At 44.4% G+C, this 22041-nt stretch overlaps 2 protein-coding genes across 2 annotated transcripts; one reads left to right on the top strand and one right to left on the bottom strand.

Moving 5' to 3' along the window:
* Nucleotides 1-446: 446 nt before the first annotated feature.
* Nucleotides 447-10245, top strand: LOC113407163 (acidic mammalian chitinase-like). Its single transcript, XM_026655278.2, has 11 exons — nucleotides 447-473; nucleotides 1049-1104; nucleotides 1534-1563; nucleotides 4162-4363; nucleotides 5470-5526; nucleotides 7173-7338; nucleotides 7610-7734; nucleotides 8195-8318; nucleotides 8467-8649; nucleotides 9108-9224; nucleotides 10015-10245. The coding sequence occupies exons 2-11, from the start codon at nucleotides 1089-1091 to the stop codon at nucleotides 10147-10149; spliced, it is 1155 nt and encodes a 384-aa protein (XP_026511063.1). The 5' UTR covers nucleotides 447-473; nucleotides 1049-1088; the 3' UTR covers nucleotides 10150-10245.
* Nucleotides 10246-14333: 4088 nt separating this feature from the next.
* LOC113407164 (protein pitchfork-like) lies at nucleotides 14334-20146 on the bottom strand. The gene is made up of 6 exons (XM_026655279.1): nucleotides 20122-20146; nucleotides 19519-19661; nucleotides 18834-18932; nucleotides 17432-17565; nucleotides 15192-15309; nucleotides 14334-14413 (listed from the first exon to the last, which is right to left on the bottom strand). The coding sequence occupies exons 1-6, from the start codon at nucleotides 20144-20146 to the stop codon at nucleotides 14345-14347; spliced, it is 588 nt and encodes a 195-aa protein (XP_026511064.1). The 3' UTR covers nucleotides 14334-14344.
* Between the last annotated feature and the right edge of the window lie 1895 nt (nucleotides 20147-22041).

Raw genomic sequence — 22041 nt, 5'->3', positions numbered from 1 at the left:
CAGCACAATGGGTTAAGCCTTTAGCTGTTATGGTAATATTTAATAAAGTGCAAACTAATGGCGCCATGGTACATTTCACCATGTTCTATGATGCCTGGCGAGCGCTCTATGCTCTTTCTAGCTGCCTTATGCAATGTAAAAGCTGTGGAGGAGTGAGTGGGCCGCTGACTGGCCTGGTAAATGGGGTAATATTGATTGGAACTGCTGCTCTTACCTAAGCTGGTGACTGTTTTAGAACAAGTTTTACCAGCTGCCTTTTTATGGTGCAATTCTGTTATGGTTATTTCCTGAAAACATTGGTCTGAGCCTGGGGTTTATGAGGGAAAAATTCAGGAAGTGGGGAGTTAACAGATGCAAGCTCAGTGTGTATATTTGTATGGGAGTGGATAACCTTCCTGTCTATATAATAGCCAGAGGCAGGCGGCAGAAAGCAGCAGATCGCTGCCCTGGGTTACGCTGCAGGAATTTGCCAGGTCAGTGGTTGTATGCAGGGCATATCAAGGAGGGGTTCATTTCATTTTAGCTTTGTTTTGTGAGTTGCATTGTAAGTTGTGGCAACGGATCTAAGTTGGGGATACAGGAGACTCTGGAAAGGTAACTTAAAATGCATGGTTTATTTTATAGGTTTGGTTTTAAAAAGATTTTTTGCCAAGTGCATTGAGAAAGTCCACGTATGTTTCTGATAACGGCACATTATACACTTTTATGTGTGCATAGATGCTGCAGTTATTCCGATGTGTTTTTAAACTATTGTTAGCAGAGCACTAATATTTGTTCTTTCCTGTTTCAGTCCTGTCTGCACTAGGACCACGTTCTAAAATTTTACTCCATTGTTATGTCCAGTTCAGCTCCAACAGTGGGGACAACATTGGGAACAGTTGCACTGGGGATCACTGGAATTTCAGCTGCTGGGTCACCTAGACTTATACAGTATTGAGAAGAGTTGTATGAAACACGGGCAGCTGCCTGGAACCCTGTCTACCCAGCAACTTCCATTGTTGCTCCCATGTTTCCTATACACGTCTTTTTTTTTTTTTCCCATTTATAGATAATTCCTGAAGCCAAAATCTGAAGCTGAGGTGGGGAAGATGCTGCTATGGGCTGGTGAGTAAATCTGATCCCCTCCCAATGACATTTGAACCATTACAGTTTGGGGAATCCTTGCCTAGAAATTGAAAGGTGCAGATGAGACTCAAACAAATCTATAGCCTTTCTAACACTGTGTTATGCGGGAGGTCAGACTAGATTTTCTAATGGCCCCTTCTAGCCTTCAAAATCTATGAAACAGCAGCATCCTACATGGGGACGTTTCAGAACAGACTTTACTCTAATGAATTTTGGCTACCTTATGCTTAATTGGTAAGATTCACCCATGTGCAGAAGGCCTATGCAGCACTTTGAGGGCACGAATGGAGGGTTTAAATGGTGCTGGCCCCTCTGCGCAGGAATTAATTTCACCCTAAGTGAATGGGTGCCAAGAGTACAAAGTACCAGATTGACTTTTTTTCTAATGCATTTTCATTTGGTTTGCAGGCTTGGCCATTCTTGTGCAGTTGCAACTGGGTAAGAATGTCTTGTTCCCTGTTTGGGTGTCTGGGGGCCGATAATATAAATAGAAATAATGGGTCAAATCCCCAAGTCCCTGTTCAGTTTTCACCCATTCCTAATACAGGCAAAACTGTCACTGAAGTTCATGAGAATTTTGCCTAAGTAAAGACTGATGACATGATTCTCTTTTCCCAATGGTGCAACTCCATTGCCTTCAAAGGAGCTACCCGTGATTTACACCAGCGCGAGAGTAAAATCAGGCGCTGAATATGGACTTTAGGACTGGCAAAAGATGAGAAAGTGTTACATGGTCTTGACAAGGGGTGGGGAAGCTTTAAAATAACCTGATGTTCCCACATGGAACGCACGTATGTATAACTTAGGGCAATTGGTGTATGCTTTACATAGGGTTACCATCCGTCCGTATTTCCCGGGACATGTCCGGCTTTTACGTCTCTAAATAGCCGTCTGGGAGGAATTGGTAATAAAGTTAAAATGTCTGGGTTTTTTTTCTCCCTCGCCTCCCTCCCTCCCTTCCATGCAGAGTGCTGCTGCTGATTGGGCGGCTTGGCCGATTGAGCCGCTCCCATTGGCCTCCAGCAGCCAGAGCCCTCCCCTGCTCCCCCCTCCCTCTGTCTGCAGCCCTGTGTAACACACAAACCGACCCACCGGGCAGCGTGTTTTGCAAACACGTGGAGCCAGAATGGTAAGGGGCGTCTGGGGGGGGCAGTCAGGGAGCGGGGGAGTGTTGGATGGGTCCCCGGCCTCCACCTGCCACCCCCCCCCATGCGTCCCTCCCGTGGGGCCCCCCCCAGGGCCGGCTCTAGGCACCAGCAAAGCAAGCAGGTGCTTGGGGTGGCAAATTTGCAGGGGCACAAGAATCCAGCATGGGAGCTGAGAACCAACAGGGAGCCCTGGGAGCTGTAGTTCCTTGGTTAGCTCCCTGCCTATAGAGCCAGCCCTGGAGCAGGGAAAGAACTACATTTCCCAGCATTCCCTCGGCTGCAATTAACAGGAAAGGGAGGGCGAAGGAATGTAGAACTGAAACCTCATGATGCAGCTTGCTGGAAATGGTAGGAACAGAGCCAGCTCTAGATTTTTTTGCCGCCCCCCCACCTCAGGCCTGGGCTCCCCCTGCACTCCTGTGTTGCCCCAGCCCTGGACTCTCCCCCGCCCACACCCCCTGCTGCCCCAGCTCTGGCCCCCACCTGCACCCCCCTGCTGCCCCAGCCCTGGGTTTCCCCCCACCCGCACCCCCTGCCGCCCCAGCTCTGGCCCCCACTTGCACCTCCTGCTGCCCCAGCCCTGGGCTCTCCCCCAAAGAAAGAATTGGGTGGACTAAATGGACATTGCACCTCTCTATCTGAAGCCTAGCAAGGCAGGTACGTGGATTCCACTAGAATTTAAAATGAAAAGTAAGGGAGGGGAGGCTCTACTAGACTGGGCAGCTTTAGATACAGTACCAGGCACGTAGGAGGATTTACACTTCTGAGCCATGGAAGCAGAAATTGACTTTTCTTTTCCAGATTTAGCTAATATTCAGAAAGGGAATACAGCACCTGCCTTCCAGATTTGAACACCCTCAAAATTCAGGAGTTTTCAAGCTCAATTTGGGCAGCTGTTACTTCATTTCTCCCAGATCAAATATACTGATCCACTGTAACTTGCTGTAGGAAAAAGTAGAATAAATTGAGCAAGAAATGCTTTCCAGTGGTTATTAGGACTGGAATTGCTATTTTCAACAGCCATTGCTTTTTTATTATTATTATTATTTTTAAGTTTAATTTTATTTGTTTAAAAGGAAGACAGTGATATTGCATTGGCAAATTCCCCATAGAAACGAAGAATGGAACAAAAGAATAATAAAGGCACCTCAACTTTTCCTCATTTATGTAGGACAGTCTTATTATATACATCCAGATAGCCTTCAATCACACAAGCTGAAAATTGTTCCACTTTACTGCAGTTCTGTAACCATATGGGAACCAATCCTGTCTGTGTTCTGTGCACATCCAAAATTCCTGCTGAATGACCTGCCCTGGGAGCGAGTTACCAGTGATCCAGAGCTGGGGCGGCAGGAGGGTGCAGTGGGGGGGCAGCCAAAATTTTTTTTTGCTTGGGGCAACAAGAAACCTAGAGCCGGCCCTGATTGTCTGCTATGAACTGGGAAGCAAGAGAACCATGCACAAGCACTGATGGGAATCTGGAGTACTGACTCCATTTATAGTTTGGTGCTTAGTAGCCAAGGAATGTTGGGCCAGATTTTTAAAGTATTTAAGCCAGTGCCTAAAGATGTAGAGAGGTGTCTGACTTCCTGGGAGTTGGGTGCTTTGGAGCTTTTGAAAATCTTACTAGGCACTTAAATATCTTTAAAAATCTCCCCCCTCCCCCCAACGTAGGGATTTCAACGTTACAGTCCTGAGACATCAGTCGTTAATACAGTGTATACAGATGAGATCATGGCTCACAAATTCTAACCAGTTGATTGTGTAGCCATGCCATGTTTTTGGGGTGGCTGTCAGCCCATGAGATCACTAGATTTATCCCACCTATGATGTATTATTAACGCCACTGGTACAACTGTTTGCTCTTTTTTTTTTTTTTTTTAACCAGGCTCTGCCTACAAACTTGTGTGCTACTTTACTAACTGGTCTCAGTACAGGCCAGAACCTGCCAAGTACACTCCAGAAAATGTGGACCCATTCCTGTGTACCCACCTGATCTATGCTTTTGCTGGGATGGATAACCATAAGATCACCACTGTGGAATGGAATGATGAAACCTTCTATAGGCAGTTCAATGCCCTAAAGGAGAAGTAAGTAACGTCTAATGTGTAGAGGATTTTAAAAACTAGTTCATTTAAAGGTGACCTATATATGATTAACATGGGGTTTTGTGCCCCTTTTTGCTTCCTTGTGTTTCAAGTTTTTTTTTTCCTGCTTGTTTTTTATTCTTAGAAATAACCAGGATGTCAAAATCATATTTTCCCTTAGTTTTTAGTTGAAGGACTTTTGGGTGACTCAGAAATGTGGATTGGGAAATGGGTTTGTAAAATCCTTTTTTTTAAAAGAGCATTTAGTTAAACAGCTGTTAGTAAAAACAAACCAAATCCAGACTTTTATACAGTCTGAGTACAAATCATTTCCCCTAACAATTGAAAAATTAATCTTCCCTGATATCTTTCATGTTATAACCCTGCTCGTTCACCGGCTGTCCACAGAGTTTCCTAGGATAGACAAGGTCTGAATTTATAATATAAAGAACAATCAGGGCCCCAACAACCAAGAAAAAACAAACAAAACCAGTCAAAATGTAAACCTTTCCCAAGAGTTTTGGTCTTTGTTCATCAACAAGTAGCAAAACAGGAAATAAACGGGTTGTTTTCTTTATAGTTCACTTGATAATTGTTGTTTAAAATTCTGCTTAAGGCAGGTTTAGATTATTCTGGTTGCCTCATCATACCGTGAAGATACACAGTAAACAGAGAGGGGTTTGCTCTGCAAAATTTAGAGCTGGGTTTGCATTGCAACCCTCCCCAACACCAAAGAGGTGTACAAATCAGGAGTTCCAGAAAGACCCTTATGATACTCAGATCCAGACTTCAACCCCTCAGAAATTTTTGAGGGGCTTTTTGAGTTTCAGGCCTTTGTTCAAACCCATCTCTAGATGTGTCAGTGTTGAATCTGTGAATCCAAATCAATTTCATGCCAGTAGACTTCAGTGTCATGAGCAAAGGATAATGGGCAAGGTTCTGACCTCAGTCAGAGGGGTGTAAACCTGGAGTAACTCCACTAAGGAGGTGTGAATAGAGAAAATTGTTTAAAAACTGCCAATAGATTTAAAAAATAAATAAATTAATATCATCTTTATATATTTTGTTCACTTAATCTTTTCGCCCCAATACTTTTTCCTGCTTTCTAGAAATAAGAAACTTGTCACACTCCTGGCTGTTGGAGGTGGAAGCTTTGGTACCCAAAAGTAAGAACTTTTCCCTTCATTTTTTAAGATGGTGGTGGTGACAGCAAGGAAGAGGGTCCTATATCCCTTTAACAGTTGTGTTGATTGTTAATGAAGACAGTGGCAATCAAAATGAGAAAGTATAACGCACAATATGGGATAGAGGACAAGGGGAACAGTAGTAATAACAATAATAATAATGCTTAGTTCATCAGAAAATTTCAAAACGTTTTACAAAGGAGGTCAGTATCATTATTCCCATTGTACAGATGGGGAAACTGAGGCACAGAACCATGAAGTGACTTGCTTAAGGTCACACAACAGAGCAATGGCAGAGTCAGGAAAAGAACCCAGCTCTTCTGAGTCCCAATCCAGTGCTTTATCCATAAGAGCATGTAATTTCTTACTGCATGAAGAGGAAGGGTGATTGGCTGGACAGAACATTGGGCTGGGCCTCAGGAGATTTGGGTTCTATTCCTAGCTCCGCCACTGACCTGCTACGTGATCTTGGGCAAGTCACGTCCCTCTCTATGCCTCAGTTTCCCTTAATACCCTTGGTCTGTCTTGTCTATTTGGATTGTAAATTCTTTGGGGCAATGACTGACTTTTACTATGTGTTTATACAGTGCCCAGTACAATGGAGCACCAGTCTTGAGCCTCTAGATGCTACTGCAACACAAATAATAATAATAATTATTCTGAAGTCTAGATAATGGGATATATTTGGACTTGGCAGAATTTGATATATTTTTTAAAATAATTTTGATGGATAACATCAATGTTTATTTTTAAGAATTTTTAAATATTTTTATCTATTTAAAATTTCAGAGTTGCATGAAATTATGGGGGGGAGGGTCAGACAATTATTTAATGACAGTAGATGCTGAAATTCAAAATGTTAAAGCTTTATTAACTCTTAAAGCACAAATTGCCAACATCACATGTCCTTATATCAACAAGTCATACCTGTTTGGACTATTCATTGGTTAGTACATTTGTAACAAACCTAATTCAGAAGTCCAAATCACTGGATTTTGACTCTAAGAAGTTCTCAGGCAGCATTTTCCTTACTTGGTCTAGCTGTAAATTTTGATTATTATTGCTGGAAACATTTTTTCATCAATTTGTGTGTGTGTGTGTGGTGAAATCGTAAGAATGGCCGTACTGGGTCAGACCAATGGTCCATCTAGCCCAGTATCCTGTCTCCCACCTGTGACCAGTGCCAAATGCTTCAGAGGGAATGAACAGAACAGGGCAATTATTGAGTGATCCATCTCTTGGTGTCTAGTACCAGCTTCTGGCATTCAGAGATTTAGGGACACACAGAGCATGGGATTGTTAGATGATGAAAAGAGGAGGGTAATGTTGCAATGATATGGAGGAGGAAGAGATGAAGGAAAAAGGGTTAGAGAAGAGAAATCTGATTACAAAAACAATAATAAAAAGCATTGGGCATCAGCAGAGAGATAAGGCTGTCGAGATAATAGATGATATGATGGAAACTATGGGCCAGGTCCTCAGCTGGCGGAAAACAACATAACGCCATTGAAGTCAGTGGAGCTACCTTGATTTACACCAACTCAGGATCTGGCTGTCTGGAAAGACTGGAGGACTAAAAGTGGGTGGGGCTAATAATGCAATCGTCAAACAAAAATTATTTCTTCCAGATTTACTGCCATGGTTTCCTCACCTGCTAATCGTAAAACATTCATCAATTCAGTGATTGATTTTCTCCGCAAGTATAAGTTTGATGGGCTAGATCTTGACTGGGAATATCCTGGTTCCAGGGGAAGCCCTCCAGAGGACAAGCATCGCTTCACCATTTTGGTTCAGGTACAGGAGTACTGTCGAGAGTCTGATCCAAAGCTCATCAAAGTCATTGAAATGTTTTAGCCAATTGCTGACGTGTAGCCCTGTAACTTATCAGTTGTGCCTGAAAAGTGCTTGTTTTGACATGAGATAAAGGGTGATCACAGACAACATTAGGGGTATTCAAATTATTTGCAGATGTTTGCAAATTTAAAAAAAGGCCTAATTCCCATGAGATGGTTCTTTATCTCAAGTGAACAAGACTGACCGTTGCTCTTTTTTTTTATACTTGTAGGAAATGGTAGCAGCTTTTGTTGAAGAAGGACAAAGAACAGGACGTGCAAGGCTGTTGGTTTCAGCAGCTGTGTCTTCCAGTAAGGACACCATAGATGCTGGATATGAAGTTGCTGCTCTGGGGAGGTAAGTCAAAATGATTTCTGCAAGGTGGCTAGTAAGAACATAAGAAAAAGGCTGTGCACTGTAGGGTCCATTGGCTTGATTTTACATTTACTAATACAGTCCCAGTAGATGTCATTCGGTAATAATCCTGAAGGTTTGTCTGTCTTGCTCTTCTTTCCTATCCACATTAAAGAATAATCCAATGAAATCAACCCCAGGGTTAATTTGGATCCTAGTCAATTTTATCCAAACCACCAAAGTTTGGGAGTTTGGATGAAAGGTTTCAGTTTAGGCCCCTCTCTACATCAAATGGTATAATCCAATATCTAAGGATGATCCTGAAGGACTTGCTGTCTTTATCACAACCTAGCTTGTCCTGTACTACTTTAGTCTGGGTGTTCTTAAGCCCTTCAAAGTGAAGAGGTCTTAGTCTTTTAGGAAATTGATTCCTTACTGTGGCATTTGTTTTGTTTGTATTTAGGAGTCTCGATTTTATCAATGTGATGACCTACGACTTCCATGGAAGTTGGGCGTCTGTTACAGGACACAACAGCCCCTTGCACAAGGGCTCGGATGACTATGACAAAGTTCCCTTCTACAACTGTGTAAGAAAACAAATAACAATACAGGGCTAGATCCAAGGACCATTAAAGTCAATAGGAATCTTTCCACCAACTTCAATGGATCAGGCCCAGGGTTGGGTATTTGTCTGGGGTAAAAGTCATGTCACTGTGAAGGGTTTTCTCCCTACAGGAATATGCTATGAAATACTGGCAGGACAATGGTGCCCCAGCTGAGAAACTCATTATGGGATTCCCAACGTACGGACGAACTTTCAAGCTTTCTACTACGAATACTGGGGTTGGTGCTCCGGCTTCCGGGGGTGGATCTCCTGGGGCCTATACCCGTGAAGCTGGCATCTTGGCTTACTTTGAGGTAAGCATTTCAAGCAAGTTATATCTATTGCTGGTTCTTCCATGGCCCCAATTACCGTAGTGTCTGAGCGCCTATCTTTAATGTATTTGTCCTCCTGACCACCCCGTGAGGCAGGGCAGGGATATTATCCCTCTTTTACAGATTGGAAACTGAAGCACAGAGAGATTTGCCCAAGGTCACACCGGGGAGTCTGTGGTGGAGCAGAGACTTGAACCTGGGTCCCAAGCCAGTGAGCTAACCACTGTACCATCCTTCCTCCCTACAAGATTTATAGAGCAAATTTGCTTTTTTATTTTATACTTTTCTTGTATGCGACAGACATTTGTTGTAATGGACAGGACTATAGATTGTTTAAAAGTAATCTCTGCCCCGCCCCCCAACTTTCTGTTTAAACTAAATTGTGTCCTCATATGTAGTGAATCTGGCTCACTGGCTGTTAATGACTTTCATTTACACAGGTTTGCACATTCTTAAAAGGAGCCACCACCAGATGGATTGAAGCGCAGAAGGTCCCATATGCCTTCAAAGACAGAGAGTGGGTCGGATATGACAATGAGAGGAGCTTTGAGATCAAGGTGGGTTCTTGTCATCTTCATGAGACCCTCATTAGAGAGCCTTGGAAACAGGAACATAAGTGTCCCTTAGTAGATGAGACAATGCCAACTTCCGGGCAAAGGCAGGGGCCAAATCCTCAGATGATGTAAATCAGTGTGGCCCCCTAGAATTCAGTGGAATGAGGTCAATCTACACCAGCTGGGGATGTTGTCCTCTGAGCAGACCTTGTTAGGAATGGAGTGGTAGGGCTCACGAGGAAGAAGACTGAGAACTCAAGTGGAGACATTACGTTTCTTCCTAAAGTTTATATAATTGAAATTGCACTAAAATACTATAGAAACCTCTATGGAGAAATGAATTTCTGCACTGGCAAGGCCTGCACTGTGATTGGTTAGACAGGCACAACTGGAAATAACAGGAGCTTAGAGTAAGTTTCACCTGTTCTTAACAATCCCAGGTGGCTCCACCACACAAGGATGATCCTACATATATTCCACTGAAGTCTGCTCGGTACATTCTTGCTGCACTGGGCACATATGGCTGGTGTGCTGCACACTGGGGCCTTTTCGTTTATGACTGTCAATGTATTTGCATGGGCCACTTTATTGCTTAGCAGATACTATGCTTCCTCTGAAACAATTTCTGGTTATCTGGTATCAATGGAGACAAAGTTAGAGATGGAAAATACCTCCTAGAGGTCATCTGAGCCACCCCCCTCCCAATTCAATGTTGTTCCGTAAGGCACATTACTACATGCCAGTTTTAAATAGCAGTGGACGTTGCACATAGCTGTCTGTTCTTTTTCTGCAGACACAGTTCCTGAAGGAGAAGCGCTACGGAGGAGCCATGGTTTGGGTTCTTGGCATGGATGACTTCACTGGCTCTTTCTGTGGTGCAGGAGCCAACCCTCTTGTAGGGAAGCTGAAGGCTCTCCTTGGAAACTGAGAGCCAAATCATTGGACAAGGAAGGAGCCTAGCAGGGAGGGAAACATCAAATTTATTGTCCAGGGACCTGATCCAATGTCCACTGAAGTCAAGGGGCGTTTTTCTATTGAGTTTAATGGGGGTTGGATCAGGCCCTAGTTGCAGAAACGACTAAAATCTGTTTTTCCTAATCTGCTTTTTTTGGATTCAGACACCTGTAAATAAATCTTGTGCTGACAAAGCTGCCACTGTGTACCAGGATGCAAGGGCCAAGCCGACATTCTGGCTGTGGAGCAGAAGTTACTGCATTCATTCTGGTCCTTCAGACCCGTTTCATATGCTGCCATAGTCTATGTATGAACCTTCTAATTATGTATGCAATATACCAAGAGAGACCTAGCTCCAAGCCCCTTTGTCCCCAAACCTCCAAACTCTGGTGAAATTCAACATCTAGATCTAGCCCATATCTCTGTAGTGGGTCAAACTATAACTATCAACAGCCCAGAAATTTGGGGTATCCAGAGGTGGGACCAGAAAGAGTTCAGATCCAGGCTTTCAGTAGATCACGTAGTCTGGCTATCCCATTTCAGTACTGCATTGATTCTGAATCTTGGGGTTGCATAAAATATGCTGTGCACGTTTTGCTTTGGAACCCTGATTTAATGTGTCTCAAAATGCTGTAGCATTCCTATAGTAAGCACTCTTGGAGTCCCCTCGGTTCTAAATAAATGCAACCAAAAGCAAGACAATATTGCCTCATTCATGAGAGTGATTTGCTTTGTGTTTGCGGCACCATATGAATTCCCTTCAGTTGTCCTTCCAACACCACAAAGATGAGCTATTTTACGATTTCATCAACGCCTATTGTAGGGTGTCTTGCACCTTCCTCTGAAGCACTTGCTGTACCGGCCATTGTTGGGGACGGGATATTGGACTAGACGGGCCATTGCTCGTGTCCGACTTTCACTTCCCAGGTCAGCAGGCAGCCCCTTGCAGATTGCCACCCCAAGCACCTGCTTGGAATGCTGGTGCCTGGAGCCGGCCCTGCTCCCAGTGGCTGGCTAGCTCTTCTCCAGTGAATTCTTCCATCTTTTTCTAAAGCAAGTTCAAGCGCACAAGAGGGAACCTGGGCCTTTCAGATAACAGCATTTGCACAGTGGTGGCACGGTGTCTGCGCCAAGGAGGAGTGGTTGATAGAGCAGGTACGGGAGAGTCCAGTGGCTGTAGAGATTGGGCCATATGTAATCTCAAGGTAACTGTTTTCCATTCCTGTGAAGGTCACTTGCATTAGTTCTTGGCATCTTGTGCATTATGGTAATACTGTATTGATCGCCCCTCTATAGAAAACCTTCAGCTCTTTCTTATATAACTTGCTCAGGTACACATGTTCAGTACAAGCAAAGCAAGAGGCAGATGGGGTACCGTTGCTTTGGGGCCCACACATCCCATACAAGTTCTGCAACTCACGGATCAGCTGTATATCCCTCTCCAGTGGTAGGCAAAAGGGGAGTGACAAAATCACCAGTCGATACCTACTTTAGCAGCAGAACTGGAGTGGGAGGAAAATGAGGGCTTGATACCATCTTTCTGGCTATGTGGGGGCAATGTGTCAGGCTGTGTTTTGATGATATTTGTCTGTTATGTCTTATGTGATGTTTCTGTCACTGGTCAATTTATTATTATTATTATTTATTTTATTACTCTGATTTATAGAACCGACCAGTTTTTTTTTCAATTTTCAAAATTAAATTCAAAGAGTCTTCATGTGGCACTTATGTTCCAAAGATGAAATTTACCCCTGTCCAGAGGGCCAGCACCAAATAAGCCCTCTCTTTGGGGGCCTAAATGGGGTGCATATGGCTCGGCACAAAGGGAACGTTGAAGGTGATGACAATGGTGAAAGAGACACTTGTGTACCATATGCAATTCTGATGACAGATGAAGATGATGGCAGAGACAATGAAAGGGAGACTGACTTGGGCTGTGAAGGCAGGGAGCTGCATTTACAAAAGAGGTGACCAGGAAAATAGACAGAGGAATCGCTGCTGATGAATAGTAGGGTTGGGAGTCAAAGTGAGGATGGTTTTCCAGCCTAACTAAGAAATCCGTTCTTCCCAGGTTCACTACCATGGTGGCCACAGTCACTAGCCGCAAAACTTTCATCGACTCCGTCATTGGGTACCTCCGTCAGTATGGGTTTGATGGGATCGACCTGGGCTTTGAACATGTTTTAGGGGCTGCCCCCCCGAGGACAAGCATCACTTCACCATCTTGGTCCAGGTGAGATGCCAGTGTTTGTGCCTAACACAATGGGGCTCTGCTTGGCAAGTGGCCCTTGAGTGAGGTAAATATTTAATAATAATAATAATAATGTCATAAATCCCAAGGGTTCTGAGGAAAGATTAAAGCTAAAAGAGTGTGTAATTTTAATTCCACAAGTCCTAAAGAAATCTAACACACTAAAATAAATCAATCTAACCCTCTGGAAAGCTTCCTCCGTTGAGAGAATATCTGAAAGATTTTATGTAGCTGACTTGGTACGTTCACTAGCTGAGTTTTTTCCCTATGAGTGTGAAGGCTCTCAGTAATGTGACCTGTGCACAAACTTCCAGGTGAATTCCTGTAACTTTACTGAAGAGTAGCAATCCCATGAATGTTGTACTGCAGCTGTTGCACAAACGAAAATGCACTGAAGTCCGTGGCTTCCGAATAAATGTATGAAAACAATATAGTGACCGGCATAATGGGACTTCCCACACTATGCACAAACATTACCTCCTTGCCCCTGATTTCCTAGAATGAATTTAGATAAATTATGCTATCAAGAAAAAACTACGCATTTCTGAGTGTGATGTTGTAATAAGAGGAAGCAGAGTTACTATGAGGACTGATAACAGTTTGCTTAAGAAATATCAGCAACTGCCACTAAAGCCTCTGCGTTCGGAGCTATAACCTGCCAGCTTTAGTGTGACAAGGGATTACCCTTGTATTATAATGGTTTCAGAAAATCCCTGCCTGGCATGGAAATTATCTATCCATCGTAGGGTTTTATACTGTTGTCCCTCGTACATCTGAGCACCTTCCATGTAAAATCAGTATCAATAACTAAGTCTCCAATGGACTTTATGGAATTTCTGGCACTTTTCTCTGTCTGGGTAAAAGCTCTGCTTGGGATTGGTTTTTTTTCTATTTTTTTTTTTTGCTAGATTTTATTTATTTCCTTTTGGGGAAGCGGCAGGAGAGCTTGTGACTAGACGGGGGTATCAATGTTGGAGGATCATCCCAGTGGTGGAATTACTAGTTTCAAAATCCATTTATTCTTTGAAAGACTTGCAAGTATGCAAGGAAGTGGGAAGAAAGAATAAAGGAAATGGACAAAAGTGCATCTTCAACCTCTTCCTAACTTTTCCCCCCAAACACATAAATGTCATGAATTCCAGCTTGTACTATAGATATGCCCTGGGGCAGCTTGCATCTCTAGGGTCTTCCAATATGCAGGACATTGCTAAAAAAACAACAACACCACCTTCTATTTTTCATTAACACTAAGCAGAATTTCTAGATCCACAGCCAATGACCTTCTGGCAGCATCTGTCTTCCATTGCAATCTCTGTGAAAGAGCAACAAGTGGTATGGGCCAGAACCTAAAAGGCATTTAGGAGCCTAACTCCTGTTGATTTCAATCTACATGACTAGGAGCCTCAGGCTTATTAGGTGAACATAACCACCTGCTGCTGGCTGGAAACGCAGCACCAACACTATTACTGCCATTCCAAATATAGCCACTGGGCCTGATCCTCCACTACTTTGCTTATTCCTGCACATTCTGATTTGCTAGCCTTTTACACTCACCGTTCACTACTGTCAATCACAGAGCAAGACCCAATAGAGAATCAAACCCATTAGCATCAAAAGCTATACTGTTATTTAAACTCCGCCCACACACACAGAGGAGACATCCACTTTGACACTGGAGCATGTTCTAAACCTGACATTGTTTTTTTTTTTTTTTTTTTTTTTTTTTTAATGAAATGACACCAATTAAACCCTAATGTAAACACTGATTAGTTCTTTATGAAGCAGCCTGATTTTGGAGTCAGAGTAGCATAGCAGAGCATACATAGCATAGCATACACCCCGATTCTTGGTGCCGCTAAAAACAGAACTGAGAAGCTTAACTGGGAAGGAAAAGATACTCTCTGATGGGTAGAACTATTCAGCTGTAGTATAAGCTCAAGTAGGCCAATCGATTCCGATGTTTCCTGAATTCTTTATCTGTAATCAGCTAAAATAGAAATAAATATTGATGGACGTAACAGCTTTTAAAAGTCGAGCACATTGTAAAACAGCGTTGAAAGCAATAGGCAAGTTTAAGAAGCCCCAGTGTGGGTCATGAGTGCGGATTGAACATTGAATCTCTATCACTTGAGTTACAGGACTAACTCTCATTAGCTGCTAGCAGTATTAGCCTCTATGTGGATTAGCATTAGAGGAAACATGAGACATTGCACTAGCATATAATAAAAAAAAAAAAAAATGAAGGTATACCTATCTCAGAACTGGAAGGGACCAGTGAAAGGTCATGGAGTCCAGTCCCCTGCCTTCACTAGCAGGCCCAAGTACTGATTTTGTCCCAGATCCCTAAATGGCCCCCTCAAGGACTGAGCTCACAACCCTGGGTTTAGCAGGCCAATGCTCAAAACACTGAGCTATCCCTCCCCCCTTTATGAGGTTCCTTATGTCCTTAGCCCAGAATTGTCCTGTCCTAGATAACTTACAGTTTACTGTTTCAGTCCTCTCTGCAGACCCATTCTTCATAAATTAGTCCCTGCATGCCCAACTGTAACTTCATTAACAGTCATGTTTCCTTCCCATTGCTTCCAAGCCCCTTGGATTTCTAGCAATTTTCCTCTCTTTCTGTATGTACAGCATGCTGCACAGGGAGAATGACATTCGTCCCTCTGGGTATCCATACGATTTCCTTTGTCTGATGCCTTGATCAACCAAGTCCCATCTCAAGAGTAAAGAATAACTATGTGGATACCTATACATAAATTCCATACCTCTGTTCTCAGAGTCCTCCTCTCTGGCATTGGTACTAAAGACCAATCTGGAGACCCAAACTTCATTGGCCAGGTGATTTTCTTATGTGGCAGCTTGTCTGCTTCATAAGTTCCAGGTCTAAAGGAAGATGAACACAAAATATATCTCATTTCTGCAACTGATTTAGACATGGAGTTTATACTCTGCTGATTTACAAGTGCCACATTGATCCACTGGGAGATGTGTATGATACGGTCTTTGGTTCATCATACTGGGATTCTAAATCTTGGGTAGTCATTACATAAGAACGGCCATACTGGGTCAGACCAAAGATCCATCTAGCTCAGGATCCTGTCTTCTGACAGTGGCCAATGCCAGGTGCTTTAGAGGGAATGAACAGAGCAGGTAATCATCAAGTGATCCGCCCCGTCATCCACTCCCAGCTTCTGGCAAACAGAGGCAAGGGACACCATCCTTGCCCATCCTGGCTAATAGCCATTGATGGACCTATTCTCCATGAACTTATCTAGTTCTTGTTTGAACCCTGTTATAGTCTTGGCCTTCATAACAGCCTCTGGCAAAGAGTTCCACAGGTTAACTGTGCGTTGTGTGAAAAAGTACTTCCTTTTGGTTTTTTTAAACCTTCTGCTTATTAATTTCATTTGGTGACCCCTGGTTCTTGTGTTATGAGGAGTAAATAACATTTCCTTATTTACTTTCTCCACATCAGACATGATTTTATAGACCCCTATCATATCCCCCCTTAGTCATCTCTTTTCCAAGCTGAAAAGTCCCAGTTTTATTAATCTCTCCTCATACGGAAGCCGTTCCATGCCCCTTATCATTTTTGTTACCTTTTTCTGAACCTTTTCCAATTCCAATATATCTTTTTTGAGATGGGGTGACCACATCTGCACGCAGTATTCAAGATGTGGGCATACTATGGATTTATATAGAGGCAATATGATGTTTTCTGTATCCCTTTCTTAATGATTCCCAACATTCTGTTCATTTTTTTTTGACTGCCGCGGATAGATGAGTGGATGTTTTCGGAGAACTATCCACAATGACTCCAAGATCCCTTTCTTGAGTAGAAATAGCTAATTTAGACCCCAACATTTTATATGTATAGTTGGGATTGTTTTCCAATGTGCATTACTTTGCATTTATCAACATTGAATTTCATCTGCCATTTTGTTGCCCAGTCACCCAGTTTTGTGAGATCCTTTTGTAACTCTTCGCAGTCTGCCTGGGACTTAACCATCTTGAGTAGTTTTGGATTATCTGCAAATTTTGCCACCTCACTGTTTACCCTTCTTCCAGATCATTTATGAAATAGATTAGGCATTGCTATTGGGGCAGTCCCTGGTTACATTTCTGCTGTCTGTATTTGACCTCTATGTATTTGATCCAGTCCTTCCACCAGACTCAAGGTACACTGCAAACATGTCAAAAGATGAAAAAAAATGAGAGACCCCTGCAACAAATTCATAGTGGAGAGAGGTTCATGGATGCTGATTTCTAAAGGCATGCTTCTAAACATACCATGTGAAAAGGAGATATGTAAAACAGACAACATAGTGTCTCTCTTTTGCTGTGAATATTTATTGTCTGACTATGATCTAAATAAAGCAACAGAAATCAGACTGTTCCGCTGCAGATTGTGGCTACAACCCACAAAAGCTGACTTTGTCCACTAAAATATATATATGCAATAGCAGCTTTAACTTTAAGCTTTTTCTGTTGCATAGTGTTTCTGTTTCCAGAAGTATTTTTTGGAGATCACCATAACCTTGCTATTTTTTCCAATCTATTGGTGAATATGGGGCAGTTTTTTAATGCTCATGCAAATGAAGAACTTAAGACACTAACTGGAGGCTGATGTAGGTCAGCACTGATGCTGTGCAATTTCCTCTATCATGCTCAGTCAGTGGGCTTTAATGCTAACACGTTTAGCACCCTTGCTATTCGAGCCCTGAGCTTATCTTGAGTGGAGACTCAGTTTCACCAAGTTGTGCCAAAAGATTTTGTGGTTTTGTTCTGTGGTTAAATTGAAATTTACATTCTATTTTATGAAAGCAGGATTTTGGGCCTCATTCTCCACTGCTTTGCTCCTTGTGAGATTTTCAAGATACACAACACAAGGCGGTTCGAGCACGCAGTTGCCTACCTCCCATTTGTGCCTCTGCAATGCTACCCCTTAATGTCTAGGCGGGCTTTTACCTTGCTACTAAAGGAGTGAGAAACAGATTTATGGTACCCAGGGAAAAGCTCTCTATCCAGAGCCTTCTGTGAAAATCGTGATGACTTGACGGAAAATGGGGCGTAGGCAGGCTGGAACTTTCGGTCTTTGCCCCATGCTGATTGGTGTGTTCCAGGGCCAGGAGTCTCAGTCTATTTATAAGGCAGCAGATTAAAAAAGAAAAGAAAAGAAAAAAAAAGTTAGCACCGGGGGCCTGATGCTCATTTAAAGTCTGGCTGCTCTGACGATGTCAAGGGGCCTTAAAGTGATTGTAAATGTAAATGTACGCACACTGCTAAAGCCGTTTAAAGTGATTTGAGTGTAAATAAGAATCAGAACAGGACCCATATATTTTGGGAATTCTGTAATTTTGTTCTGTTTTTGGATTGCTAGAGATGCTTTGGCCAAAAAGCACAAACCTTAAAGCCGGGCAGTTTTCTTGGAGGCATCTATGAAATTTTCCTACTAATCTTATATCGGTATGTGCCCTATCGCTCCTAAAATTATTATCTTCTGGGAGCAATGAAGGGATCTGAAGGTATGTAGGGTATTTCTGTGGAAACCTGCAATTACCGAGCATCCAGAGTTTGGTCTGTGTTTGTCCCTTTAACTGAGCCACTCTATTTCTGAAGTGCCCATCACCATTGTTTCTAGACACCATCTGTAATTCATAAACAGCATCTATTTCTGATAAACATTCTCTTGGTTGAGGAAGGTAAGGACACAGAGCTACTTCAGCAGGTTAAGAAGTTCATGCAATCAAGGGGACAGAAGATTTCCTTGTTTTTGGTTACTTTATCAGCTGTAGAGAGGGGATAGTTGAATAATTTCCCCACACTTCAGCATATCAGAGTAATCTATAATGAAATATATATATGCAACCGAGGGAGAAATTCAACACTGGGCAGAGGATCAGCATAAGATCCATCCATCACTTAATTTCTGTTTCTTAGGTGGAATTTAAGTGGTGAATGGAGCTAGCCTTCAGCACAAGGGTGAATTTCACCCAGAGTGAATAAATTTCTAAACTAGCAATCCTTGTAGAACTCTCTCTTATTTTTATAGAGCTGTGACTAGTAAATGAAAATGTATTTTCTCCCCAAAAAATTTCAGAGACTCCTTTTAAATTTGGGTGAACCAGGGACCAGAATTGCCAAAGAGCTCAGCATCCAATGCGCACCCAGCATGCTCAGTGATTCTGAAAATCGGGCCACTTATTTAGGTGCTTAAATGGAGGGAGGGATGCTTTGGAAAATCTGGTCCTACGTGCTTAATTCTGTCATCAAATATCTGCAGTAGCCAGCAAAGTGAATGGAAATTGGGCATACATATTGCAGGCACTTGTGATGGAATTACAGTGCATTCATTTTTTTAACCACCCACAGCAGCCTTGACGCACAGTAGAGAGTGCTTTCCTTACCTTGCAATCTGGTGGGAAACGTAGGGATGTTCTTGCTCCCAGTACGTAACCTTTGATGCTCTCTGGTTTATGAGTCAAGGCATATACCATGCTACTCCTCTGTATGTAAAAAGCAGAAGCGTGCTTAGTGCCAGTTATGTCGTCATTCACATCAGTTTAAGGTTTAATGCGTTTGAGCAGCTAGAGACCAAATTGTTATTAAAGTCTCTTATCTCAAGAAAAGGCCTTTTTTCAATTTTCACTGTCACAGGTGGGATGGTCTTGTGATTAAAGCAGGAGGCAGGGAATCAGATGTGGATTCAATTCCTGGCTGTGTCACAGCCTCTGTGTGTGACTCAGGGGAAGTCACTTAATTCTTTCTGTGCCTCCGCTGGAAAATGAGGGATAATAATGCCTTCTTTTGTTTCTATTGGGTACAATTTTTTAAAGTGTTTTACTTTCAGTGAGACTTAAGGAGCCTAAGTCACATTTGATTTGAAAATGGGACTTAGACTCCTAAGTCACTTATGTGCTCTTGAAAAAAATTCCCCTTGTCTCTATAGACAGTTTTCCAGGGCCGGGACTGTCTAATTAAATATATGTGCAGCCCCCAGCCCATATGAGCCTCAATCTTGGTTGGTGACACAAGCTGCTACTTCATCCTACTACCCTGGGATGGGAATAGCTCTATTGCAGAACGACTCACCTCTTCATTGTCGTAACTCCCGGGCCCACGATAGGGGTCCCCAAGGATGGGGACCAGCTGGTTCCCCAGTCTGTCTGGGGCATGGTGAAAGGGGAAAATTTTCCTCCTTTGACATGATCCAAACGAGTTTCTCTTCTGTACAGCTACAGATGCAAGAAACAACAAAGATGTAGTTAGAACAAGCAAGTGGGGACCTGCCTCCACTGCATGGGGTGTGATCTGCTCAGCAGTGACGGGGAGCCTGCGCTGGGCATGGCCAGGGGAGGCCCCCGGGAGGTGCCTGGGCTCGGGGCGGGCAGGGGAGGCCATGCTGGGCACTGCCAGGGGAGCCCCCCGGGAATTGCCCAGGGCGGAGGCGGGCAGAGGAGCCCGTGCTGGGCATGGCCAGGGGAGCCCCCCGGGGAGGTGCTGGGGCGGAGGCGGGCAGGGGGAGCCCCCCGGAAGTGGCCGGGCCCGGAGATGGGCAGGGGGAGCCCCCCGGGGAGGTGCCGGGGCGGAGGTGGGCAGGGGAGCCCCCCGGAAGTGGCCGGGCCTGGAGGCGGGCAGGGGAGCCCGCACCCCCCCCCCCACGGAGGTGCCCCGGCTGGACACGGCTCTGCTCACCTGTCAGCTCCCACTCCCAGATCATGCCGCCCGCCCGTGTGTACGGCCCGTTACCATGGACACGGGAGGGGGCGGGGCCCGCGCGAGCCGGCGGGCGGAGAATCCCGGGATCCCCGATCGGCGGGGACCGCGCGCGCCCCCCCCCCCCGCGCTCCTGCAAGCGGGCGCCTAATGCCTCCGCTCAGCGGCGCGCTGCAGCCCCAGGGACCGGGGGGCAAGTGGCCGCGGCGCCCTGCTCGCAGCAGATCCGTCCCGCAGGGATGCACCGCAGAGAGCAGATATTTGCAGGCGGAGCCGGGTCATTCATTCTCTGCCAGAGCCGAAAACAACGGCAGCCCCGGCGGAGCCCTGCAGCGCGGGGGCTGCCTGTCCTCGGGGCACTGGTGCAGGTTCTGAGCTGAGGCAAGGCGTGATTCGTGACAGCTGTTTTGTGGCCCCGCGGTCCTGTCGCTAATTGGGTCGCTGCGCTGGTCTGGCGCTCGCAGTGAGGCTGGGGATGATGGGAGGCTGCTCTGACCTGACCCATTCGGGTCCGCAGTCCGCAGCGTGCAGGGTTAGGCTGAGGTTACCTAGCAAAAAGGGACTCTCAATGAAGGGTCTGAATAATATGCATCCAAGCCACAGAACATTCAGATGAGAAATACCACATGAGGCCAGTTCCTATCAGCATACTGCAATGTTTAAAAGCAGGGGTCCTGGAACAATGTGTGTAGTGTGGTGGGTGGGTGTGTGCTGAGAGCCATTGAACCAAACTGTAAACGCTGTGTGTAATGGAAACCACTTCAAGCCAGGAGATGCAGCACCTATGTTTAAAAGCATCCCTATCTGACACGCCTAACCCCCTGGCACATACAGTGTTGTAGATGCTTTCTGGATAGATAGAATCATAGAATATCAGGGTTGGAAGGGACCTCAGGAGGTCAACTAGTCCAACCCCCTGCTCAAAGCGGGACCAATTCCCAACTAAATCATCCCAGCCAGGGCTTTGTCAAGCCTGACCTTAAAAACCTCTAAGGAAGGAGATTCCACCACCTCCCTAGGTAACCCATTCCAGTGCTTCACCACCCTCCTAGTGAAAAAGTTTTTCCTAATATCCAACCTGAACCTCCCCCACTGCAACTTGAGACCATTGCTCCTTGTTCTGTTATCTGGTACCACTGAGAACAGTCTAGATCCATCCTCTAGATCCATCCAATTGCTCTGGGGGGAGGGAGATTCTCCTCTTTTCTTCCCACCCCCAAGCCACTTTTAACTGGCAGTAGTTAGGCAGCTGGCATACTAAGACCGCTGCCTATCATTCCGACCAATGTTTCATTGTTTCCTTGTGCTTCCCCCACCTGGCTTTGTCTCCAGCTGCTGTCTCTTGTTTTATTAGATGGTCATCTCTCGGGGGGGGGGGGGGCAAGAATCGTCTTTTGGTTCTGTGTTTGTACAGCCCCTAGCACAATAGGGTCCCGGTCCATGCCCAGGGGTCCTAGGTGCTATCACAATACAAAAAAATAATGATAAAAGCAGAGCAGAATAGAATAGCACACCCCCAGCATGTCTTTTTTTCCCAAAGCACCAAAATAAATCTCAGTTCTTTCAAATTTTCTCATGTTTTCCCATCCCCCATGCTTAAAAATCCACCTTAGTCTGGGTTAACTCTGCCAGCATCTTATTTCTTATCTCACCTATGTTTGAGGCACTAGGAGCTGCTGTCATGGTTGTCAATGTGTGCAGTTGGGAGTAGTGGGCAGAATGCTGGATTTGGCTCCTTTTGGGAGGATTTCTTCACTCGACTTATTGGCCCAGAAATTTCCCACTGTTGTTAATATGGGTGCTGCTCCATTGCTGGGAGCAACTATGGGAGTGCTAGACAAGACTCTCACGGCCTCTGGTGTTTTTACTGTTGTGTTTCGTTCTGCTCAGCAAAGGTCT

This window comes from Terrapene carolina, unplaced genomic scaffold, assembly GCF_002925995.2.
Source record: "Terrapene carolina triunguis isolate 2854851 unplaced genomic scaffold, T_m_triunguis-2.0 Scaffold199, whole genome shotgun sequence".
NCBI lineage: Eukaryota > Metazoa > Chordata > Testudines > Emydidae > Terrapene > Terrapene triunguis.
The sequence above is the reverse complement of the archived record's forward strand: the minus strand, read 5'-3'. Positions and strand labels throughout refer to the sequence as shown.